Source organism: Artemia sp. Qi Xiang Cuo, chromosome 5 (genome assembly GCF_049724085.1).
Source record: "Artemia sp. Qi Xiang Cuo chromosome 5, ASM4972408v1, whole genome shotgun sequence".
NCBI classification, from domain to species: Eukaryota; Metazoa; Arthropoda; class Branchiopoda; order Anostraca; family Artemiidae; genus Artemia; species Artemia sp. Qi Xiang Cuo.
This window is the reverse complement of record NC_142798.1, coordinates 2,432,682-2,460,578: the sequence shown is the minus strand read 5'-3', so window position 1 is coordinate 2,460,578 and position 27,897 is coordinate 2,432,682. Positions and strand designations below refer to the sequence as shown.

Sequence of the window (27,897 nt, the reverse complement as noted above, 5' to 3'; positions counted from 1 at the left end):
TAGTAAATACAATTTCTGGCAGTATAATGTCGCAATCTTTTGAACCTCACGTCTCGCAAGGAGGACATGGTATAATCAGAAATTTGTTCAATTATTCTGAGAGACATCGCAGAGATGAAGCAAATTTAAATAATAAGTGGATTGAATATGCGGAAATAAAAATAGGAGATATGCGACAGTATAGATCAAACGAAATTAAGAAAATAGCGGAATTATGGAAAAACATAGCAAAACCCAACGTGACGCCACAAGATGCCGCAATGGCGCAACATAGCAAAAGTATGAATCTAATAGACAATGAAAATAAAGAGAAATATTACGGTTTCGCGATAAGGAAAACAAAAGTCCCTCCCAAAACGATGCTAAGAATTCAAATATCACAGATGATTGAACCAGTGGATAGCGATTACGAAATAGGACTTGTGACCCCGACGAATGGAACTCCTGAAAATCTGTTATGTGGAGAACAGATTATATCTTACGACAAAGGAGAAGGTTTTATTTGGGTAACTAATAACCATGAAAATGATACAATTTCAATAGAAAAGGGGACGTGTTTAGCGGAGAATGATTTAAATAGATGGGAGAATTCCAAAAGAAACCTAGTTAATGGCATTAAAACCTCAATTAACAAATACCCTCTAACTAAATCGCAATTCTTAAACAAATCTAATATGGATCATATTACAGAATTAGATCTTAAGAAAAAATTATGCGAATTATTATGGAATTTTAAAGATGTATTTTCCAAATCTTAAGATGACATCGGACTTATACCATTTTATGAACATTCAATTTTAACGACTGGTAATCCTGTAGCAAAACAGCCATATCGTGTGCCGTATAAGCACAAAGAGTGGTAAAAAAATAAAATCCATGAATTAGATACGTCCAAGTATAGGTCCGTATAGTGCACCAGTGATCTTGGTAACAAAAAGAATGGTGACCTAAGACCGGTAGTAGACTATTTAGCCCTCAACAAACAAGTGGTTTGTGATAAATTTACTTTACCAAGAATAGCTGAAATTTTTGGTTCTATTTCAAGCAAAATCAAAATTTTTACTGGTTTGGATCTTACCGAAGGCTACCACCATGTGAAAATAGCCAAAAAAGATGTACATAAAACTGCGTTTTCTACGGATGAATGCGGTTCATACGAATACTTAAGAGTACCTTTTTGATTTGAAACAACTTCAAGCGCACTTTGTAGACCATTATTGCATCTATTAAGAGGATTAAAAAATATCATTCATTTTGTTGATGATGTCATATGCGTGGGAGAAAACGCTGAACAACACATAGCAACATTAGCTAAGGTGTTCGAGAACTTCAGAAAGGGTAATTTAAAATGCTGGCCTGAAAAAGTAAATTTATTTCAACCAAAAATTAAAATTTTAGGAGTAGTAATGACGCAAGGAGAGATATCTCCAGACCCTGATAAAATAAAATGTGTTGAAAACCTCAAACCCCCAGAATTATGAAAGAATTTAGAGGAATTCTAGGTCTTACAGGCTACTTTAGAAAATTCGTGCGCAATTACACCCAAATTGCGAAACCCCTCACGGAATTTGCTTAATATAACTCCCAAAATGTTACCTGGTCCCAGGAAGCTCAAACTTCCCTAGACCGTCTCAAAAAGGCACTCTCTTCTGAACCAATATTATCACTACCTAATTTCGAAAACGGACAATTTGTGGTCACAACCGATGCTAGTTCAAAAGGCATTGGGGCTGTTATTTTGCAAATAAATCCCCTAGGAAACCCTGATCCTTTACAAGGACCTCCTAATAAAATAAATAGAAAAAGTTATATGCTATTCGAGTCGAACCTTATCAAAAGGCGAAAGTAGTTATTCCGCCACAAACCTAGAATCATTATCTATAATCCACCACTTGAACAAATTTAGATACTATTTAATTGGTAGAAAATTTATACTACGATCAGACCATAAAACCTTGCAGTACCTGCGCACATTTAAAAACCCCACGGGAATTCTAGCTAGATGGATTATGAAAATCCAAGACCTAGACTACGAATTTGAACATTTAAAAGGTAAACAAAATGCAGCTTGTGACTTTTTGAGTAGATACCCAGAAAATATGCCGTCAGAAGGTGTGGAAACTGAAGTTAACGTTTTCTAGACTAAGAACAAACATGAATGTCATAAAAACGAAGTTAAAGACACACTAAATGAAAATAATATTAATTATTGTCCCCTGTCTTTAGAAAATATAAAAAGAAAGCAAAAAAAGGACGAAATGTGTGTAGCACTTATTAATTATTTTGTGAATGATGATGCGTTACCAGATAAATTTAAAACTCATAGAAAAGAAATAGATAATTTTTACTATGATCTTGATGGAGAAATACTATGCAGAATCGTGATTGCTGAGGCAAATAGTAACCAAATAATACCTGTATTACCCCAAAACCTAATAACACCTGCATTCGAATATTTTCATTCAGACATAGGCGGACATTTAGGAGTAACGAAAACTTTCCATAAATTAAAACAATATTTTTACGTGCCCTCGGGAATAACAATACTTAAGGAATTTGTAAATACATGCGAAGCGTGTAACTTAAGAAAAAACCCAGGCCTATCCTAAACCCCCAATGGGAAGAGTCCCTGTAGCGAGATTCCCCTTTGATATTGTCTTATTTGACTTATATGGAACCAGTGGAGGCTTGCCTGTTTCCAACAGGGGCCATACTTGTATCCTTTCAGTTATAGATCACTTTTCCGGATTTACTATTGCAAAAGCATTAAAAAATCAAGGCGCTTACGCCACAAGTAAGGCGTTAGCGAAATTATTTTTAAATTTGGCATTTCAAATAAGGTTTTAAGTGACAACAGAAGCAATTTTATTTCAAAAGTAACAAAAGATTTAATGAGTTTTCTTAACATAGAGAAATTGGTGACATCGTCGTATCACCCACAAGCTAATGGTAAATTAGAAAATAGGCATAAAATATTTTCGAACGTATTAAGCATTTATACAAAAGACAACAGGAACGATTGGGATCAATTCGTAACTTATTTAACTAACTTAATCAGTATTGCTCATTCAGAAACAACTAAAGAACATCCATTTTATTTACTTTCAGATCGTGATTTTAGAATCCCCTATGACGAGATTATTGAATCTCGGCATTATTACTATAACTCGGAGGATTACAAACAAGAATTCATAAATAAAATGAGGAAAACTAATAAGATAGTTAGGCAAGAGTTGGAAAAATGTAAAATAAACCAAGAGCTAAGAAACCAACCCAAAGTACATGGGAGCATAGATTTCAAAATAGGAGATTGCGTCTACCTAAAGAACGAGGCAAAGACGGAAGGCAAAAAACTTTCCAACAAATATTCTGGACCGTACAGAATAGCCAAAAAGTACGATAACGATTATACTTTTAAAATGGAGATCCCCGATAGCGGAAGAACTTACAAGGCACATGTTAGCCGAATAAAAAGAGCCAAATTTCCAGAAAGATGGGTATCGCGTCCCTCGTCTACAGATTCATCAGATGCAGAAAATGAGCCCCCTAAATCAAGATTGGCAGAGATAAAACCCTTTAATTTCAAGCAAGACTATTTCGAGGATGAGAGCGATGAGAAAAACTTTGAAGAATTTTTAGCTATGAAAAATTTAGTTATTCCTAAAAAAAAATTCCTACTACCAGAGAGAATAAAAACGCCAAAAGATCCAAAAAGTTCATCATCGGAGAGCGCAGGAGAATTAGATGATACGATATCTCCGAAAAACCAATTTTCCCCTGATAGAATTTCGACCCCTTGTCCCCCAAAAAGATTTCCAGACGATATGGTTTTCCTGCAACACCAATAGAGAGGCCCATGTCATTGCAGGAAGAATTGAACAGAGCTGTAGAAACTCCGGGTATTACTGTAAAGGTAAAAAATAATTTCGATATGAGTGTCTATAGAAACTGTTGAACGTAGTTTAGTCCTAAGAGTGAAAGTCATGGCGATTCACTCTTTACAATTTAAAAACTACACAGTTAGAGTTGAGAAAAACGTCAGGTCGGCCATATCGGAGAAAGTCTATGTACTTGAGGATGGTGTGAAGGTACTACCACACAGTCACTATTTAATCTCAGACCGAGTTGAATGTGTAGAGTATAGAAAGCAACTCGGTCTAAAAAATTATCTTCAATTCATTTATTGTACAAGGTGGGTGGTAGTGGGTGTTTAAATTATTTTTATCAATGAATTTTCAATATGTGTGTGCAAGGCAGAGCAGTTACTTCCTATTCATAATTTCCAATATTTAAAGTGATTTAATGCCTCTTCCGGCCCTCGCCCGGCCCGCCGCAGCGGGCGGCGCTTCCTGGCCACCGCAGTGGCTGCCCCTGGGGGTGGGGAGACCCCATTTCAAATTAAAAATGTTGTAAATAAAAAAAAATGTGATATTATTTTAAGTGTATTGTTTAATAAATGTTGTATTTTTTATTATAAATAAATAAAAAAAAGAAGTGTATTTATTAAAGTGCTTTTTTCCTAGTGCTTATTTAAAATAAATGTTTATGTTTTTCTTATAAATAAATAAATAAATAAAGTGTATTTTTCTTGTTCAAAGTGTCTTTTTCTGTAATGTATTATTATTTGTAAAGTGCTGCTTTTATGTTTATAATAAAATAAAATATGAATCTTTATTGATTTTGTTCTTCTCATTATTCTTGAACGGAATAGTAGTAATAGGGAAACTATTTAGTCATTAGACATCTATAGTCTACAGTTAGTTGTAGGTGAATGGTTGAAGGGAACAGCAATATGTATCAAATTAAAACACCACTCAGATCATTTCTGTTTGGTCCATCAATGTCGGGCAAAACGACACTCTTAACTAAAATAATTAAAAATTTTGATAAAATGCTTATGGAAAAGCCAAAAAAAATCTATTATTGTTACAGTGTTTGGCAGGAATCATATGACAAAATAAAAGTTATTGCAACATCAGTGCAGATGCAATTCATACAGGGGCTTGATGTTTTCAACATTATTGAACCAAACTGCTTGGCTGATTATTGACAATTTAGCTGAATCCATTGAAAAATGGTCCCAGCAAATGCTAAAATTGTTTACCGTTCGCTTTCATCATGAACAGATTTCCGTTTCTCTAGTTCTACACAATATCTTTCATCAGAGCAAATGTATGTGAACGCTTGCTTTGAACTGCACCAACTATATCATCTACAGAGTTGTTCGTGATTCTAGCTCGCTAATAACTCTCAATAAACAGATATACCCCGGCACCCCCAAATTTCTGCTTTCAGCGTACAATCAGGAAACGTCATCTTCAAGCGGGAGGTACCTTTTTTCCACTTGTACTGCCAATAATTGTAGGACTTGTAAACAGTTTTCTCTAGATGGCTAAACACTATGAATTGACTCCAATAGAACTCACTCTCTCACCCATGGAACACTTTGAGAACAATCTGAGTAAATTCATTGACAACGAGAATATTAAGGATAATAAAAAACTGCTTTTACTTGAAGATTCACTTCGCCGATTGGACGAACATAAGCCCTATCTTGTGAGAGCCATTGGCAGTGATCACAAAAAATAACCATCTACACAGGATTCTTCTCCTATCGCTGGAACGCAATTAAAGAAGGAAGAATTGGATTCATTATTGTCGATCATTGGAAATCTAAGGCGGCACTCATATCGTAAACAAAGTAAACGAATCATAATATATCTCATGGAAAGCGGTCAAGATCATATTCAAGTTTATAGCAATGGGAAAGGGATTATAATTCAGGGCAAGAGCTATAATCTACTTGATTTAATCTATGATATGGTTAGAAATCGTAAAGTACTTTTATCATTTGACAGTCATCTTTACAACTTTCTAAATACATTAAACTTCTCCAAAAGCCTTCTTAGCAAAAGACAAATTCTAAAAAAATTAAATGAAAATGTTCCCTCGTCGTCAACATTAAAACATGAACATGAAGAAGAAGAAGAAGATTTTAAATCAATCTTGGAAAATACTAGCACACCTAGTGGAAACATTGATTTGACAATAAGGAGGAGGATAAGGAGCACACCACTGATAGCTAGACAAAGACGAAGACGTATCAACTCAACGTCACCACCATCATCACCCACTAGTACACAAAAGGATAGTGGACGTTACACTACGTGTTTACGTTCAAAATGGTTGAAATTCTAAAACGTGTTTCTGAAAATATTGGTAAAGTGGGAAGTTTAAGTTCCCCCACCACTCTTTCCAAAGTCACTGGTGTTCATACTAAAAGTGTACAAGACTATCTACAAAATGAAACAAGCTACACTCTGCATAGAAATCATAGACTTCTTTCTAATCATTATCGAAAAACTAAAGCCTTTTTCCCCCTACATATAATGCAAGCAGATCTATTAACTCTATATGAGATTCAACGGCTTCACAATATACCGTAAAAGTCCATTCTACTTGCAATCAGTGTTTTTAGTCGCTACGCAAATGCAATTCCATTGCGGTCAAAGAGAGGTGTTGAAGTTGCTCAGGCTATATAAAGTATACTCGAACAGGATTCGTATAAAAAAATTCAGACGGATCGCGGTAGTGAATTTGTTAATCCCCATGTTTAGAAAGTACTAATTGAATATAATACACTGCTCCATTATTCTTAGTTCTATAAAGGTTCCTTTGCTGAACAATTTATAAGAACTATTCGACTTTTAATTTCAAGATCTTGTATATTAAGGAATACATCTGATTGTGTTCTTTATTTAGATAAAATCATGCTGATTTATAATCAACGACCTCATCGATCAGTGTCCCAGTCAACCCCAACGGAAGTTCATCATTCTGATCATGATACAATTGATACTTTTTTTAAACAATATTGCAATGATATGGTTGTGAAGAAAAAATTCAATGTTGGTGGTGGTGTTCGAATTAATAGAACAACTAATGTTTTTGAAAAAGGTAATTACTTGTGGTCCACTGAACTTTTAAAGTGGCGAAATTACTAAACACAAAACCCATAACATATCGTCTACGAGATACCAAAGATAAAGAGATTTTCGGCGGCTTTTATGACTATGAACTACAAAAAGTTAAAAATAATAGGGAAATCTATCAAATTGAAAAGATATTAAAGACTCGTACTCGCAGGGGTAAGAAACAGTTACTTGTTCGGTGGCTGGGATACAACTCTGATTTTGATTGTTGGATTGCTGTTGAAGATATTGACATTGCCCAATTATTTTATGTAACATTTATGTCCAACGTCTCCGATCCTCTCTACAATGACTTGAATACAACAAGTGATTTTTGGACGAAACTTTCCCCCACCATCAAATTCGATGACGAAAAGTATGAAGTGGCTCTTGTCGACTGTATGATAGGCAGCGCAATAGCGCTGCCTAAGTAAAGAACAATGTGGCCACATTTTTTTTCTTTCTTCGAAAGGCACTTCGTACCGAAGGAGTTGTCGTAGAAGCTTCGAAAAGGGCTCATTCGATATGAAATTGGGGTGGCTAGTGCCCTTTTTAATAGTCGAAAGTGATTGGAGTGCAAAGAGAACCCTCCCAGCGCCCATCATTCCCCCAAACACATCCAATCAAAATTTTGAGATAGCCATTTTGTTCGGCGTAGTTGATTTCCTGAAAGAAAATATCTTTTTGAGGAGGACACTCCCCCAAAACCCTCGGGGCAAGGGTTTTAAGTTATGCCCTGGGGGCATATAAGGTTTTTATAGAAGGCGTTATCGTAGAAACTTCATAACAGGCTCATTCGAATGGAAATTCGAAGGGCTAGTGCCCTTTTTAAAAGTCAAAAGTGATTGGAGGGCAACTAGGCCCCCCCCCCCCTCACTCACCCGCACCCATCATTCCCCCAAACACATCCAATCATAATTTTGAGATATCCATTTTGTTCAGCGTAGTTGATTTCCAGATAGAAAATATGTTTTTGAGGAGGACACTCCCTTACAAACCTCAGGGAAAGGGTTTTAAGTTATTCCCTGGGGGCATATAAGGTTTTTATAGAAGGCGTTGTCATAGAAACTTCAAAAAGGCTCATTCGATTGGAAATTCAAAAGGCTAGTGCCTGTTTTAATAGTCGAAAGAGATTCGAGGGCAAACTAGCCCAACCCCCCCCCCCCCCACACCCATCAATTTCCCCAAACACATCCAACCAAAATTTTGAGATAACCATTTTGTTCAGCGTAGTTGGTTTCTAGATAGAAAATACGTTTTTGAGGAGGACACTCCCCCACAACCCTTGGGGCAAGGGTTTTAAGTTATGCCCTGAGGGCATATAAGAACGATGTTGGCACAACGTACTATTTTTTTTTCCTTTAGAGCTGGGCAGTTCACATAGAAAAAGTCGTCTTAGAAACTCCAAAAGGGGCTCATTCGATTGGAAATTGAGAGTTCTAGTGCCCTTTTTAATAGTCGAAAGTGATTGAAGGGCAACTAGCTCCCTCCCAAACGACCATCATTCCCCCAAACACATCCAATGAAAATTTTGAGATAGTCATTTTGTTCAGCGTAGTCAATTTCCAGATAGAAAATAAGTCTTTGAGGAGGACACTCCGCCACAACTCTCAGAGCAAGGATTTTAAGTAATACCCTGGGGGCCTTAAAGGTTTTTAATAGAAGGCGTTTTTGTAGAAACTTCAAAACAGGCTCATTCGATTGGAAATTCGAAGGGCTAGTAACCTTTTTAATAGTCGAAAGTGATTGGAGGGCAACTACCCCCCCCCCCTCGCCCATAATTTCCCCAAGCACATCCAATCAAAATTTTGAGATAGCCATTTTGTCCAGCGTGGTTCATTTAATGATTTAAATTATATTTTTGAGGTGGACACTCCTCCAGATCCCTCAGGGCAAGGGTTTTAATTTATGCCCTGGGAACATATAAGGTTTTTTATAGAATGCGTTGTCGTAGAAACTTCAAAACAGGCTCATTTCATTGAAAATTCAAAGGAATAGCGCCCTTTTCAACAGTCAAAAGTGATTAGAGAGCAACTAGCCCCCTCCCCCCCCCTACCACGCCCCACCATTACCCCAACACAACCCAACCAAAATGTGAGATAGCCCTTTTGTTCAGCGTAGTTGATTTCCACATAGAATATATGTTTTTGAGGAGGACACTCCCCCACAGCCCTTAGGGCAAGGGTTTTAAGTTATGCCCTGGGGGCATATAAGAACTATGTATTATTATCCTATGTACTGTGTATTATTTTTTTCCTTTAGAGCAGGGCACTTCATATGGAAGGGGTCGTCGTAGAAACTTTAAAAGGGGCTCATTCGATTGGAAATTGAGAGTTCTAGTGCCCTTTTTAATAGTTAAAAGTGATTGGAAGGCGACTAACACCCCTCTCACGCCCACCATTTCCCCATACACATCCAATCAAAATTTTGAGATAGCCATTTTGTTCAGCGTAGTTGATTTCCAGATAGAAAATATGTTTTTGAGGAGGACACTCCACCACAACCCTCAGAGCAAGGGTTTTAAGTAATGCCTGGGGGCCTTAAATGTTTTTAATAGAAGGCGTCGTTGTAGAAACTTCAAAACAGGCTCATTCGATTCGAAATTCGAAGGGCTAGTAACCTTTTTAATAGTCGAAAGTGATTGGGGGGCAACTACCCCCCGCCCATAATTTCCCCAAGCACATCCAATAAAAATTTTGAGATAGCCATTTTGTTCAGCGTAGTTGATTTCCACATAGAAAATATGTTTTTGAGGAGGAAACTCCCCCACAGCCCTTAGGGCAAGGGTTTTAAGTTATCCCCTGGGGGCATATAAGAACTATGTATTATTGTCCTATGTACTATGTATTATTGTTTTTTCCTTTAGAGCAGGGCACTTCATATGGAAGGGGTCGTCGTAGAAACTTTAAAAGGGGCTCATTAGATTGGAAATTGAGAGTTCTAGTGCCCTTTTTAATAGTCGAAAGTGATTGGAAGGCTACTAACACCCCTCTCACGCCCTTCATTTCCCCAAACACATCCAATCAAAATTTTGAGATAGCCATTTTGTTCAGCGTAGTGATTTTCCACATAGAAAATATTTTTTTGAGGAGGACACTCCCCCACAACTCTTAGGGCAACGGTTTTAAGTTATGCCTTGGGGGCATATAAGGTTTTATAGAAGGCGTTGTCGTAGAAACTTCAAAAAAGGCTTATTCGATTTGAAATTCAAAGGGCTAGTGCCGTTTTTAATAGTCGAAAGTGATTGGAGGACAACTAGCGCCCCCCCTCTCACACCCATCATTTCGCCAAACACATCCAATCTAAATTTTGAGATAGCCATTTTGTTCAGCGTAGTTGATTTCCATATAGAAAATATGTTTTTGAGGAGGACACTTCCCCACATCCTTGGGGCAAGGGTTTTAAGTTATGCCCTGAGGGCATACAAGAACGATGTTGGCACAATGTACTATTTATTTATTTTTTCCTTTAGAGCTGGGCACCTCATATGGAAAAGTCGTCGTAGAAACTTCAAAAGGGGCACATTCGATTGGAAATTGAGAGTTCTAGTGCGCTTTTTAATAGTCGAAAGTGATTGAAGGGCAACTAGCCCCCCCCCCCCCACGACCATCATTCCCCGAAACACATCCAATAAAAATTTTGAGATAGCCATTTTGTTCAGCGAAGTTAATTTCCAGATAGAAAATATGTTTTTGAGGAGGTCACTCCTCCATAACTCACAGGGTAAGGGTTTTGAGTTATGCCCTGGAGGCATATAAGGCTTTTATAGAAGGCGTTGTCATAAAAACTTAAAAAAAGGCTCATTTGATTGGAAATTCAAAGGGCTAGTGCCCTTTTCAATAGTCGAAACTGATTAGAGATTAGCCCCCCCCCCCCCCACGACCATCATTCCCCGAAACACATCCAATTAAAATTTTGAGATAGCTATTTTGTTCGGCGAAGTTAATTTCCAGATAGAAAATATGTCTTTGAGGAGGACACTCCCCCACAACCCTCAGAGCAAGGGTTTTAAGTAATGCCCTGGGGGCCTTAAAGGTTTTTAATATAAGGTGTTGTTGTAGAAACTTCAAAACAGGCTCATTCAATTGGAAATTCGAAGGGCTAGTAAACTTTTTTATAGTCGAAAGTGATTGGAGGGCAACTACCCCCCCCCCCCCCTCTTCCGCCCATAATTTCCCCAAGCACATCCAATCAAAATTTTGAGACAGCCATTTTGTTCAGCGTAGTTGATTTCCAGATAGAAAATATGTTTTTGAGGAGGACACTCCCCCACAACCCTCAGGGCAAGGGTTTTGAGTCATGCCCTGGGGGCATATAAGGTTTTTATAGAAGGCGTTGTCATAAAAACTTAAAAAAAGGCTCATTTGATTGGAAATTCAAAGGGCTAGTGCCCTTTTCAATAGTCGAAACTGATTAGAGATTAGCCCCCCCCCTCCACGCCCATCATTTACCCAAACACATTCAATCTAAATTTTGAGACAGCCATTCTGTTCAGCGTAGTTTATTTCCACATAGAAAATATGTTTTTGAGAAGGGCACTCCCCCACAGCCCTCAGGGTAAGGGTTTTAAGTTATGCCCTAGGGGCATATAAGGTTTTTAAACAAGGTGTTGTCGTAGAAACTTCAAAAAAAGCTCATTCGATTGGAAATTCAAAGGGCTAGTGCCCTTTTTGGTAGTCGAAAGTGATTGGAGGGCAACTAACCCCCCCCCCGCCCATTATTCCCCCAAATACATTCAATAAAAAAATTGAGATATCCATTTTGTTCAGCGTAGTTGATTTTCAGTTAGAAAATATATTTTTGAGGAGGACACTCCCCCAAAACCCTCAGGGTAAGGATTATAAGTTATGCCAAGGGGGCATATAAGGTTTTTTTGAAAACTTTGTCGTAGAAACTTGAAAAGGGGCTCATTCGATTTGAAATTCAAAGAGATAGTACCCTTTTTAATATTCGAAAGTAATTTGAGGGCAACTAACCCCCCCTCTCGCGCCCACCTTTTCCCCCAAACACATCCAATCAAAATTTTTACATAGCCATTTTATTCAACGTAGTTGAAAGTTTTGGAAATTAGGTCTTTAAGGATGACAACCCCTCCCCCCTGAGCCCTCAGGGAAAGGGTTGTAGGTTGTGCCCTTGGGCATATAAAGTTTGTATTGAAAGCGTTGTCGTAGAAACTTCAGAAGGGCTCATTCAGTTCGAAATTGAAAGGGCTAGTGCCTTTTTAATAGTTGAAAGTGATTGGATAGCGACTAATGCCCCCCCTCATGCCCACAATTTTCCAAAACACATCTAATCAAAATTTTGAGATATCCATTTTGTTCAACGTAGTTGAACGTTCTGGAAATTAGGTCTTTTAGGATGATAACCCCCTCAGAGTCCTCAGTGCAAGGGTTGTAAGTTGTGCCCTGGGGGCATATAAGGTTTATATAGAAAACTGTTGTATAAATCATAGGCAGCACGATTGCGCTGCCTAAGTAAAGAACGGGGACACTCGAGAACGAGACAAGAAACGGGGACTAAGTAAAGAGGAAGAAACTCCCCCAAAATCCTCAGGGCAAGGGTTTTAAGTTATGCTCTGGGGGCATATAAGAACGATGTTGGCACAATGTATTACTTATTAATTTTATCCTTTAGAGCAGGGCACTTCGTATCGAAGAAGTTGTCGTAGAAACTTCAAAAAGCGCTCATTCAGTTGGGAATCACAGTGGATCGGGCCCTTTTTAATAGTCAAAAGTGATTGAAAGGCGACTAATACTCCTCTCATGCTCACTATTTTCCTAAACACATTTAATCCAAATTTTGATATAGCCATGTTATTTAACGTAGTTGTAAGTTCTGGAAATTTGGTCTTAGAGTATGAAAACCACCCTAACAGACCTTAGGGTAAGGGTTGTAATTTATGCCCCGGGGGCATATAAGGTGCTTATAGAAAGCGTTGTCGTTTCCAAAAGGGCTTATTTGATTCAAAATTGAAAGGCTTAGAGCTCTTTTTAATAGTCGAAAGTGATTGGAAGGCTTGAAATTTTTATAGTAAAGATCGAAGTGGGTACAATGTATTATTTTTTGTTGTTGTTGTTGTTTAGGGCTCATTCTATTGAAAATAGAAAGGGCTGATGCCCTAGTTAATAGTCGAAAGTGATTTGAGGGCTACTAAACCCCCTTCCACTCTCACCCCCCAAGTTTTTAATTTAATAACTTTAATAAATCAAATAATTTTAACATTTTGATTACTAAATATCAGTATATGTATATTAAACTGACAATGCACATTCATTTGTATTTTTTCAGTAAAGTGCAAATTTTTTTCTGGCCTAGGGAAGGCATAGGGGTTTTGCGCCCAACTTATGTTAATTTCTGCTCGTTTTGAGTTTTACTCGGTTATTTATTGTAATTTCGGTTCGTTTTGGGTTTCATTTATTTATCGATGCTGATTTGTGGTAGTTTCACGCTTGGTAGATTATTTGATTTTATTTTTGCTTATTTTTTGTTTAATGGAGTTCTTTACTTTTCTTTGAAAAACTTATTTTGTGGAAAAAGTTTTTAAAATTAATTCTCAAAAATACCTATGATATCCTGAGAAAGGATCGCGTGTATGAGATAAAGGTTATACCATTCGATAGGTCTCTCTTTGTCGAGTATGAATGGGTTGAAGCACTTAAATCTAGTGAATATCCACATGTCATATTGAAATATAAAGAGTGTGGTGCTATGACGGATTTGTGTCGTACAATCAATAGAAGTCTTTAATTGTCGTAATGGTGCATTCTATTTCTATTATTTAATGGAACACGATTGTATATACATTATCTAATCTGTTGACACTGAAATGATTCATCTCAATGATAATCTGAGAAATATTCTTGGCTTTAAACAGAATATGATCAGTGGTAAAAACGCTGGTACTGTTAACGGGATGGATCAAGCTATTTTTGCTGATTGTCCACCTGGTTTCGCCTCGAACTCTTGCATGTTTCTTTATGCATCCTTTGTGGAAACATCGAGAGTCGGTAATTCAAATGTCCCCCACCTACGTGTTCTTGAACGAAAAACAACCCAAGAACATGTTCATCACTATAATATAAAGCATCTTCAGTATGTTCCTGTAAACACTTCGTATCTGGAACTCTGTTAGTTAACACATAGAAGTGAATTGGGTGATCCTCTAGCAATAACACAAGGATTAGCTGTGATTACATGTCATTTTCGATCCATCGTCGTCGTCACTGCCTAAAATGAACAATAGAAGAATTCCATTTGTCTGTCCTGATGTCAACTGCAATGTTGCTGCTCTGAGTCCACGTCAAATAGGTCATGGGTTGGACTACCACAAGGGCTGCACTGCAATGTTTAGCTATGGTCATGGTAGTTGGTTTGCTAGACTATTTGGTTCCGCAACACGACTCTCCAGAAACTATTTTGTACCGGCTGCATCAAATTTTGCTGCTCCAAAACTGTGGGACTTGAGTTCGTGTAAAAATTTCACCGAGGGTGTTAAGGAAAATATTGTATCTTCAGCAAGAGTCGTTGGTGAGCAATTAAAATCCCAGCAAAATGGGAAGGGATTAAAAAGGATGCATAGGCATCAGTCACTCATCAGTCTCTACCCAGTCGGGAAGCGGAGGACATCAACAACGACTTTGAGGAATAAAACGAAGAAGACAAAGGAGCAGACGGAAAAAGATTGTAAGATCAAAGAAGGATTTCTTCTCTTAAGATGATCTATCTCCCCCAATAAGAATCACATCCATCAATCAGCTCCTCATTGAATATATTCAATGCTGAAAATGTTGATGTCAGTGTGAAGTATGGCTACTATGAAAAATCTCACCATGAACAACCCCTCTCGGAAAATATATACTTTCAGATATTTTCCAATGAAGATTGTTTCATTGATTTATCGTCGTCATTTATTGATTTAAATGTTGCGGTGAAGAAAAAGTCAGATAAAACAATAGTCGGATAATAGTCAGATAATACTGCTGCCGATGGTCTGTCCTATATGAAAACTTTATTCTATACAACCTGTTCAAACAAATTAATGTATTTATTGATGGAACATTGGTGAGCACTAGCAATAATTTATCCAACTATGCAAGCTAGATACAATTTATAATGATGACACCAAAGGCTTATAAGGAGTTGAGAGGACATCCATTGGGCTATGAATATCGATCAGGTGTTGATACTGACGGTAAGTTAACTACTGCAGTGACCCAGAAGTATCATTTAGTTGGAAAATTAAATCATGAGATATTCAATATATCCCAATAGTTACCCACCAATGTCAAGATTGACATAAAGTTGTAACTAGCCCCATCGAATTTCATTTTCAGGAAAAAACTTGCTGCAGCACCCGATGCAAATGTCATTATCACTTCGGCAATTCTTCATGTTCGAAAACAACAGGTTATGAGCTCTGTTGCATTGGCAGTGGAAAACCTAAGAGCCAATGATAACAACATTAAACTTCTTGTCCCCCATACGATCACCAATCAACGTCACATTGCCACTGGCTCTCGTAGTAATACCGATTCATCATTTATCAATGGAGAAATCCCATCAAAATTCGCTTTGGCATTTGGTAAGAGTGGCAGTGCCGTTGGATCCGGGACTGCATCCCCCCATGATTTTAAATTTGTTGGTCTATCTAGCCTTGTGTGCAAAGTGAATGGAATCCCACTATACTCTCTATTATTTGATAAAAAATCCTACAGAACTGTGTATGAGTTGACCATACAATCCCTAGATCATGACTCCCAACTATTTGAAAATGGAATAACCGATTCAATGTTTTCAAAATATCATGGTGTAATTGTTTTGGACCTGTCTGGTACCCCAGATATGAGCATAGTACGAACGGGGAATGTACGTTTAGAGTGCACATTATCATTGAGTCAATTTGAAACCTATTGGGAAATCACGCCCGACTGCAGTGTTCTACTAGACCTAGCACCATGAACACAAACCAAATAATCAGCGTATTTATTATGGATCTATACATGTCCCGTCGAAAAAATTCCAAGTGTTAACAATACCCTAATCATTGTTAATAGCAGTCCATCGACTTTGAAGACAGGTTATTGGCTATGCATTTTTCAAACAGCAAAGAATATTGAATTTTTTTATCCTCTTGGCCTATCATAAAAATTCTACACTCCACACATCAACAACTTTATTGAGAGCAGTGGGAAAAGTCATACTCAAAATGAAATGAGGGCACATGATTTAACTACTATGACATGCGGGTTTTATACATTATTCTTGTTCATGTTCAGATGTCGTGGCTATACCTACAAGCAGTTTCTCAGCATTTACGTTCACTTTCCTCGATTGAACGACTTTCTAGTGTAAAATATACTTACAAGTGTGATTAATATTGAATTTAGTGCACTACGAATAAAATGTTCTAAAAATGTATGTGGAATTGTTTATTAAGAAAAATGTATATACATGATAAAAAAAACGACTTTTCTACTCTTTAGATTTCATCTTCTACTAGGTATAGGTATTTGTCGACAACAACTAATGCAGGTAGATTATCTGAATTCACTTTATACTGATCCCGATGTGCAGCAATGTCAGGGTGACATTTTCTACAGTACAGTGTAACTTCACTCTTATTATATCTCTTTGTATAGTCAATGATACTATTCTCATTCATTTTGTAAAATTTGCATGTTTCAATTTGCTTATTTGAAGCAATGTCAAGCACAGTGTCCTCAAGTGGCGAATCACATTCCGTAACAGCCAAATAAAAATCAGTAGGCTTTTAATCACAGTAGCCATTGTCTTCAGAACGATGACGTAGAAACCAAATTCTTTTATTGTTCCAACAGTTGAATCGCTGACCTGGCTCCTCCTCCCAGAACAATCTAAAGCCACGACGATACCAATCTCTTAGCAATAAACTAAAATCACGCTTAGGATTCTTCTCAATCATACGAGGATATGTATTCTCCCACTGATTACATTTATCATAGTGGCAATTAGAGCATAGATGCCCTCTAGGATGAGTCTCGCACCCCTTCAAGACAGGAATTACAACCTTTAATTTGTACAGCATATCCTCTATGCAATTTACACAGGTTGCATAATCTGCACTTTTCATCATACTCATCAATCATTGTACAATTCTCACAGGATGACCAGCTGCCCAGTGTATACATGCATAGTGGACATGTATGGAACATTTTTTTCATTTGTTGACACTCTCACCGCCAAAATGAAACTGAGCTACTATCAACAAATTGAGTGGGGTAGAGAGAGAGAGGAGTAAATCACCCTTGAATATCATCTTTCTCGTGAAAAAATTCTTAAATTTCTAAGCTACTGTGCGTGTTTAAAATCAAATCCACAATATCATTTTGTCTTGTCGTGATTAATATGTCAATGAATTGTTTAAATGCCTTTGGACCACGACGTAAAAGCTTCATGCAAAAGTCTAATGACGGAGAATCAGTTTTCATTATATCAATAAGCATTCCTCGAGAAAATATCTTCCTCTGAATGGATAACTCTAGAAACTCATCATCTAGAATCAAACGTTTTTCCATAAACACAAGATTCCCCATGATTCGCTCTTTCTCAAATCTATCCATTTTTTAGAGTCCTAACACTCACACAACCAACTTCAGACTAACCATGATTCTTTTTCTACTCTAAAAAATCTAAGCTAACCTGCTATAGAAAGAAAAATATCTTCGATTTAGAAACAATTTTATTGAGTATAATTACAACAATAATAATCACTGATTCAATTTATTTTCCTCGATTTATTTCACTAGTGTATCGAATGCAGCTTGAAGTCTATTCATATGCACAGTTTCGTAGCAAAGCATAGGTGCTCCTCCGATTTAAATTTGCTCAGTGATAACAAACATCTTGAATACATATCGTTCCATTCAAGGCTTAGTCTACAACCTTATGTTACTTCCACTGCCACATTTGGTACTCTTGCACTTGTATCGCTGCTGCTACCTGCTCCACCTTCAAGTTCCAATAGTGTAAATGTACCACTCATTTTCTTTACTAATATCGTCTCAAATAAACTACTCTCTCTGAATTCTATTCTCTTACTAATATGAACTACAATGAAAATCACTCCTTATATTTGAATCCAATTACTAATCAAGTTACCATATATGGAGTAGTTTCCGCTCTCTCTGATTAGGCCCAGAAAATGGGTGTTGCCTCGGAAACCTGTCTGGTAACTCATGTATCCTTCGTAGTAATAGGTGACTGACCGTGGTAAGGCATGTATCCGTGAAACTGCACTGTATATTCATGCCTCAGGCATGTAATCATGAAACTGCACATATATCCATGCCCCTGGGCTTGAAATCGTGAATGTAATCGTCAAATCAATAGATGCATTACTACTAATAGTACAGGATACATTGAAGGGCCCAGGTCCATAACAAGATCATTGATATATAGGAGAAAAAAAATCGGGCCTAGAAAGGAGTATTGCGGGACACCCCTCTTAAACGGTAAGGGCTGAGAGGATACTCCACCTAAGCTCACACTCTGTACCCTTCCAGTTAGATAAGAGTCAAACCAAGAGAGGGGAACTCCACGAATACCGTAAATATTTAATTTACTTATTAAAATACTATGACCGACCGTGTCAACGGCCTTAGAGAAATCCAAAAATAAGCCCAACACAGTTTCTTTTAAGGTCGAGTTGTGAGTGTATGAACTGTATGGCGTCAATTAGAGCATGAGAAGATGAAAATTTCGGCCTAAAGCCATATTGGTGAGGATAAATAAAGGAAACGGAGTGCTGGCTGCCAAATAGAAAGGGAGACAGACGTCTGAAGATAATTCTCTCGAGCAATTTGGATATAACAGGAAGAATTGAGATTGGACGGTAACTACCTATCTCAGTAGGATAACCTTTTATAAGAACTGGAATAACAATGTCTGACTTTAGTAAATCAGGGAAAACTCCATAGGTTAAAGATATGTTGGCAATGTGCTTGGTGGGCTTGTAAACAAAAGGAGATATGGTCTTTAGGAGTTTATTACTTAATCCAAGACAGTCAGGTGTAAAACTAACAGGGAGAGAACCGAGGATTTGTAGTACCTCATTGCTATCAGTTGGGGAGAAAAACAAGGATTTAGAATTGAAGCAAGGGAGTACAGCCTGTAAGGAGGAGTGGGAGCCAGTATGAGGAACATCAGAAAAACAATTATTAAATGCGTCAGGTGCATGTAAAGGGTCAATTAATCTGTCATTTGTGTTTTTAAGGTGAATAGGTATAGACTTTGATTTTCTATTTTTTGAGAGTATATCATTAATGGTGGACCAAATCTTTTTCAGGTTTCCTTTGCAATTGAGAATTTTTGTATATACATATATATATATATATATATATATATATATATATATATATATATATATATATATATATATATATATATATATATATATATATATATATATATATAATATATACTATATGTATATTACTTATGTTTTTATTGTCTCAATGCATTTATTTGTTGTTTTTTTCTTTTCGTCTTTTATTCAGCTATTTTAGGAGAATTCATTTTATTTTTTCGCTCTCGTGGGTTCACTTCAATATTACCTGCTACACGAGTAATTATTCATATGTTTTAATCCTTTGGCATTGCTTGAAAAACTCGTCTTTTTTCGTGTTCAGATTCTATTCCTATCAAGGCAGTTAAATCTTTTCTTCCTTCACAAAACTTGTTAATCTTTCATTTGAATGTAGAGCGCTTCCAAATAATCTCAAGCGCCCTTAATTATTCTTTTATACAAAGGTGGACCAAGAAATGACCCAACAAACTATCGACCAATTTCAATATTATAGGTATTTAGTAAAATCTTTGGAAAGGCTATGCTTTCCCGTCTCATTGCTTTTCTAAATTCTAAACGTCTTATTTTTTATTTTCAGTTTGGTTTCCGAATGAAGCCCTTCACTGAACATGCTTGTATGAGTCTTTTGAATTTTAAACATTCTGCGTTAGATCCGGGATTAATTCCTGCTGCTATATTCTTGGGCATTCGTAAGACATTTGATTGCTTAACCCATGAAATTCTTTCGTCGAAGATGTCTCATTTTGGATACGGGAAAATTTATTTTCTTGGTTTAAGTCTTATTTGAATGGTAGATTAATTCCTGTTGATCTGCTTTGCCTGATCACCCTCAGAGTTGAATTATGCTGTGTATGTTTTCTTTTATGTGGTAAAAAAACACAGAAACGTACTAATCACTGTAGGCATTGTCATATTAATTCCTCTGATGCCCATGATGGCAACTATAGTTCCCCTTCTTCTAATGTCCTCGTTTCTTTTGCTGATGACAACACACTGGACATTTCGGGGAGCTGTGAATCAGAGCTTCAGTTAAATCCAAGAAACTTTTTTGAGCGAATAATTCTATGGTTCGATGCTAATTATCTTACCCTAAATTAGTCTAAGTATTTTTTTTTCCAGAATTTCTTAGGTTTATCTTCAATTATCCAGAATTCTCCTGTCAAATCTGTTATTCATAGATCCAAAGATAGGTGTGTTCGTTTTTTTTTATTCTAATTGATAAAAAAAAAACTGATGTGACTTGATGTGAATAAATGAACACATGTAGGAGTCACGGTATTTTAAGGAAGCTATAACACCCTTTTCCTGAACCAATTTTGAAAGTACTTTTTCACTGCATGATTTAATCTTATGTTTCTTACTCTCCAATTGCACGGATGTCAACTTTTCCTTCTCGTTTCAAAGTGCTTTTTAAGATTTATAACAAGCACAGAAACCTCATTCAGGAAAATAATCGTTTAAAAGTTATCCCTTAGCTTGATCTCCAACTACTGTATATTCTCTTGCATGCGTGTTTTACTTTTTCTCAGCTTCATGATGACCTTCCCCAGCCCCTAATTGCTCCGCGGTCTTTTACCTCTCACTAGAATAATTATAATATATATAATTATAATTATAATATAAAAAATCATATTCAAACTCCTTTTGTTCCTTCTGTAAAGTCAGATTCCCATCTGTTGCTGGGGAGTCATATTGTGAGGAATATGATGCCTGGAACACCTTAAATATGTCACTCTTTTAGCTTGTTCAACAAAAAATAGTCAGAAATTTTTTGGCTTCTTAGAAGTTATTAGTGTTTTTATTATTATTCTTGTATTATTCTCTCTTTTTGCTCAGAATTTGTTGGAGTCGATTTAATCTATTTAATTTATCCAATCTATTTAAATTTTGTGTTGTATAATTTTTTCTGTTATCTCTGTGAGCAAGTGTTTTCTTTTCTTTGAACTAATGACACATGTGTCTTCCTCCTTCTTTACAGGCCATAGGGCTTTTGAAGGAATATTATAATGTATTATTGTATATATATTGCATCATGGATAAATCTTATCTTAAACGATATTGCTTTAATTCATTTTGCTTACTTTATTGAATTAATTAGCCAGACTCATTCCATTTAAAACTTCGAAACTGTCATGCATTTTTTCTTACCATCTTTTTTTTTTGTTATTATATTTCTGTTTATGTTTGTCTTCTGTTTCTGCTCATTAAAGGGCAAACAAGTATGAATTGTCATCATTTATCAGTATTGTTTGTTAAAGTCCCTCTTTATAAATACCCTATTTAGCTAAACAAGTCTTTGGTGCCATAAATTCCTGCATAACGAAGCAATTGTGTCTTTTCTCATTAAGTAGAGAAGCATATTTTTGGCGAAATGAAATATATAACAAGAATAAACCAATGATATTCAGGCACACTTTTCAACACGGAAGTATAGGACAGTAACTTTTCTTCTTCTCTAACGTTTAGCACTTCAACCTACTCACAAAGGCTACATGGCAGTATCTGGAAACATTTTTGACTTACCACATTGATACTCAGGACAGCAAGCACCAGATCTTTGCAATGTGCGACACTTCTTATTTCTGGGTGGAGCGCATTGAAGCAAAGAACAAGCAAAGCCTGGAGGTCGGCACACACAAAACTCACATTGGTTAGAAGTTGGTACAGGATCCCCATCTCTATATGCTGCACCATCGATCATGCAAACTGAAAAAAAGAAGAGCTAAATAAAAAAGAAGACTCCAAATTGTTCAAAATAAATCAATAAGAATCCTGGACCATTTTTTAGCACGCCCTAGGAAGACAGAAGAATTTCCTGAAACTTAAACATCTTTTCTATTTCTTGATATTCTTGATTTACAACAAATTTTTCACCTTAATTTGGGCATATGGTTTTTGAAAATTCAACATAAAGATCATTTTTTCAATAGCATGAAACTTTTGGTTGAAAATAAACATAGCCATTTATCAAGAGCTAGGACTAAGTTTCTTTTACCGTTTGTTAAAAATTATAGATCAAGACTAAGTTTAAGATATCAACTTCCTCAGATTGCGAATAAATATAAGTTATTCGAATTAGTAAGTGAATCACCATCACTGTATATATATAAAAATAAATTGAAAAAGATGGTCCCTTCGTTCTACAGTAGTGGGGACTGATTGTAATATTAATTTATTTATAAATTGTTAAGTAAATCCCATCCCTATCTTCGTGAGTTGATAGTTAAGTTATGTTTTTTTCTTGTTTTTTTTCTTCTTTAAATTTATTTATATTGTTATGTTCTTGTCAATTTTTCTTTTCTTTCTTGAAGCTATGTTAGTAGTAACCGTACAATTCCTTGAAAACCTACCCGCAAACCTACGCCTGAGGCAGCGGGTATGTGTGTAAGTTTTCAAGGAATTGGGGTTACCAGGGTCATTTGCCAAGAGGTACCATTTCTATAGAAGGTATAGTAATTTGAAATATCATATGGAATTTGCTTGAAGGTATACACTTTGCGTACGCGCCCATACCAAACAGGTTTTTCTGGTAGTCCTATTCTACAGGTCATTACACCTTTGCCAAGAGGAACGAGTATAACTTGATTGGTGATTAGGATTTGAATAAAAGGAATAGTTTTCTTTACAATTCATATTAGTAAGAGAATTGAATTCAAAGAGAATAGTTTATTTGCAAGGATATTAGTGAAAAAAAAAATGAGTGGTGCATTTACACTATTGGAGATTAATGATGGAACCGACAGCAGCAGCGATATACGAGTACCTAATGTAGCTGTGGAAATAACCGCCGGCTGTAGACTATGTCTTGAATGGGACATAATGTATGCGAGATACGTGATATCATTAAGCAAATTTAAGCAGGAAGAACAGCTGTGTTTTGCTTTAAAAGTGAATATTCTCCATATAAATAAACTTAGGTCAGCATTAGATGTACTAACGAAATATATTGATGAGAACAAAATGCATCAGTGAATATCATTTTTGTAATTATGTTCAATAAAATTTTTTCTAAATCAATGGTTTTTTTTTCTTTTTCTATAGTAGACAAGCGTATATTTCATAGAGCAGAAAAAAGAAATTCTGTTTAGTCTGAAGTTGGTTGTGAGAGAGTTAGGACTAAAAAAATGGATAGATTCGAGAAAGATCGAATCATGAGGAATCTAATTCTTATAGAAAAACGTTTAAGTCTAGATGATGACTTTCTAGAGCTGTCTATTCAAAGTAAGATATTTTCTCGAGGAATGCTTTTTGATGTAATTAAACCTGATTCTTAGTAATTAGAATACTGCATGTAAATTCTACGTCGTGGTCCAAATGCATTTAAACAATTTATTAATATATTGATTACGACACGACAAAATGATATTGTGGATATGCTTTTAAACATTAGTTTAGAAATTTAGGATTTTTTTTTCATAAGAAAGATGGTGCTCAAGGATGATTTACTCCTCTCTCTCTCCCAGACAATTTTTTTTGTTGCTAGCTCAGTTTCATTGGGACAGTGAGAGCGTTAACACATGACAAAATGTTCCATACATGTCCGTTATGTATATACACACAGGGAAGCTGGTTATCATGTGAGAATTGCACAATGATTGAGGAGTATGATGAAAAGTGTAGATTATGCAACCCGTGTAAATTGCATAGAGGATATGCTGTACAAATTAAAGGTTGTAATGCTTGTCTTGAAGAGGTGTGTGACTCTCATCCTAGAGGTCACCTATGCTCCAATTGTCATTATGATAAATGTAATCAGCGGGAGAGTACATATCCCGGTATGATTGGAAAAAATCCTAACCGTGATTTTAGTTAACTGGTACGAGATTGGTATCGTCGTGGTTTTAGATTGTTCTGGGAGGAGGAACCGGGTCAACGATTCAACTGTTGGAGCAACAAAAGAATATGGTTTTTACGTCATCGTTGTGAAGATAAGGGGTGTTATGATTATATGCCCACTGATTTTTATTTGGCTCTGACGGAATGTGATTCGACACTTGAGGACACTGTTTGTGAAATTGCTTCAAATAAACAAATTTAAAAATCTGAATTCTATAGAATGAATGAGAATAGAATCATTGACTATACAAAGAGATATGACAAGAGTGAAGTCACACTCTACTGTAGAAAATGTGATCCTGACATTGCAATATATCAGGATCAGTACACGGTGAATTCAGATAATCTACCTACACTAGTTGTTGTTGACGAATACCTAGTAGTGGACGAAATCTAAAGAGTTGAAAAGTCGTTTTATCGTGTATATAAATTTTTTTATTAATAAACAATTTCACATACATCTTTAGAACATTTTATTCTTAGGGCACTAAAATCAATATTAAATACACTTGTAAGTATTTTCTCAACTAGAAAGTCGTTAAATTGAGGTAAGTCAACGTATATTTCGAGAAACTTCTTGTAGGTGTAACCACGACATCTGAACATGAAAAAGAGTAGTGCATGAAAGCCGCTTGTCTAAGTCGTTAAATCCTGTACTCTTCGTTGATTTTGAATAATGGTTTTCCCAGTGCTTTCAATAAAGATGCTGATGTATGGAGCGTAGAATTTATACGATAGGCTAAGAGGATCAAAAAATTCAATATTCTTTGCTGTTTGAAAGATGCATAGCCACTGACCGGTCTTCAAAGTCGATGGACTGCTTTTAACAATGATAAGGATATTGGTAACACTGGGAATTATTTCAATGAAGTCCGAAGGTATGCGATAGGACTTGTACTGGGACATGTATGGATCTATACTAAATAAGTCGTTTATTTGGTTTGTGTTCATGGTGCTATGTCTAGTAGAGCACTGCCGTCGGGCGTGATTTCCCAATAGGTTTCAAATTGACTCAGTGATATTAGTGTGATACTCTCAGTCAGAGCATCGGCAAATGTAAACTCTAAACGTACACTCCCTGTTCGTGCTATGGTTATATCCTGTGTGCCTGACAAGTCCAAAACAATAACCCCATGATTTTTTGAAAACATTGAATCGGTTATTCCATTTTCAAATGGTTGAGAATCATGATCTAGTGTTGCATAGTCAACTCGTACAGAGTTCTATAGGATTTTTTGTCAAATGATAGAGTGTACAGTGGAATACCATTCACTCTGCACACAAGGCTAGATAGACCGAAAAAATTAAAATCATGGGGGGATTCAGTCCAGGATCCAATGGCACTGCCACTCTTCACAAAGGCCAAAGCAAATTTTGATGGGATTTCTCCATTGATAAATGATGAATCGCTATAGCTACGAGAGCCGGTGGCAATGTGACGTTAATTGGTGATTGTATGGGGGACAAGAAGTTTAATGTTGTTACCATTGGCTCTTAGCTTTTCCACTGCCAATCCAACAGATCTCAGAACTTGTTGTGTTTGAACATGGAGAAGTGCAGATTTGATAACAAAATTTTCATCAAATGCTACAGGAAGTGTGTTTCTTAGCATGAAATTCGAATGTGCCTTCTGTAGCTTTATATCAATCTTAAGTGTGGGAGGTAGCAATTGTGATCTAATGAATATCTAATGATTTAACTTTCCAACCAGATGATACTCCTGGGTCACTGCAGTAGTAAACTCACCTTCAGTATCAACACCTGTTCGATATTCATAGCCCAGCGATTGTCCTCTCATCTTATTATACGCCTTTGGGGTCATCATCATAAATTGTATGTAGCTAGCATAGTTCGATAAATTATTGCTAGTGCTCACCAATGTTCCATTAATAAATACATTAATTTGTTTGAATAGATTTTGTAGAATATAGTTATCAAAGGAGAGACCATTACCGGTATTTGGAGTTGTATTACTTTACTTTTTCTTCGCTACAACATTTAAATCAATAAATGTTGATGACAAGTCAATGAAATAGTCTTCATTGGAAAATAATTGAAAGTTTATATTCTCCGAGAGGGGTTGTTGGGGATGAAATTGCTCATAGTAGCCAAACTTGACACTGACATCCACATTTTCAGCATTGAACAAATTCACTGAGGAAGTGATTGATGGATATGCTTCTGTGGGATTAAAAGATCGCATCTTAAGAAGAGAAATCCGTATTTGATCTTACCCTCAGTTTCTTTTTCTTCTTCTTTTTCTGGTACCTGTTGTCCTTTAGGGTGTGATGCCTCAGATTCATGTGTGATTTACTTTGACTCAAAACTCGCAGGACACTGATGAGTGAATGAAGCGAACACATCCTTTTCAATCCCTCCCCATTTTGTCGAGATTTTAATTGTTCACCAACGGCTCTTGCTGAAGATCTAATATTTTCCTTAACACTCTCCTTGAAATTCTTGCCCGATCCCCAGTCCTGTAGTGTGGAGGCAGCAAAATTTGATGCAGCAGGTACAAGATATTTTTTGGCAAGGGGTAGTACAGAACGAAATAGCTTAGCAAACCAGCTACCAAGACCATAGCCAGACATTGTAGTACGCCCCTTGTAGTAGTCCAATCCATTGCCTATTTGACGTGGACTCAAAGCACCAACATAACAGTCAATATCGGGACAGACAAATGGAATTCTTCTATTGTTCATTTTTTTTTTTAGGTGATTGTACCGTCGTCGTTGACAATGGGTCGAAAATGACATGTAATCACTGCTAAGCCTTTTGAAATTGCTAGAGAATCACCTAATTCGGTTCTTAGTGTTAACTGACAGAGTTCCAAATAGGAAGTGTTTACGGGAATATACTGAAGATACTTTATATTGTAGTGGTGAACATGTTCTTGGTTGGTTTTTCGTTCAAGAACTCGTAGGAGGGTGACATTTGAATTACCAACCCGAGATGTTTCCACAAATGAAGCGTAGAGAAATATACAAGTGTCCGTGGAGAAGGCAGGTGGGTAGTCAGCAAAAATGAAATTAGTGTTTCCAGCACTTCTACCATTGATTATATTGAGCTTAAAACCAAGAACGTCCTTTAGGTTATCATTGAGGATAACCTTTTCATTGGCAATAGGTGAACTAATGTAGATCTTGCCCTCCTCCTTTGAGTAGTTGAAATGAAAAGCTCCTTTTTTACGAGTAGAAATTCTTTTATTGAGAGTACTACATAAATCATTCATGCAGGTGAGCTCCTCGTAGGGTAATTCAATATATGGATAATCCATCCAATTGATTTTTTGAATTTGTTCTTGATCACCTGGTGGTGGCGGCCAATCATAGGGTCTAATTTTTATTTCATATTTACGATCCTTTCTCAGGATCGTAACATAATTTATCCATGATTGGTACTCGCATGATACCATAGCTATGAGGCCGTAGCAACCAATCCATGGCAACCAGATTCAATATATAGAGTAATTTTTATTGTAATTCATATTAGTAAGAGAATCGAATTCAGAGAGAGAACAGTTTGTTTAAACTCTTTTATTTGACAAGATATTTATATTAGCAAAAATGAGTGCAATGTTTACACTAATAGAAACTGATAGTGGAGCTGGTAGTAGTAATGATAAAAAGACAAGTGTACCAAACTTAGCAGTAAAAATTACAAGAGGATCTTGACTGAGCCATGAATGTGATGATATGTATGCAAGATATGTGATATCATTAAGTAAATTTAAAATAGAGGAGCAGT

At 36.4% G+C, this 27,897-nt stretch overlaps 1 protein-coding gene across 1 annotated transcript in view; it reads right to left on the bottom strand.

Moving 5' to 3' along the window:
- Nucleotides 1–27,897, bottom strand: part of LOC148951714 (uncharacterized) — a 111,754-nt gene that overhangs the window by 26,228 nt on the left and 57,629 nt on the right. The window contains exon 3 of the mRNA XM_089089254.1: nt 21,838–22,020. Coding sequence (XP_088945380.1) covers nt 21,838–22,020 — 183 coding nt within the window. The remainder of the gene's footprint in view (nt 1–21,837; nt 22,021–27,897) is intronic.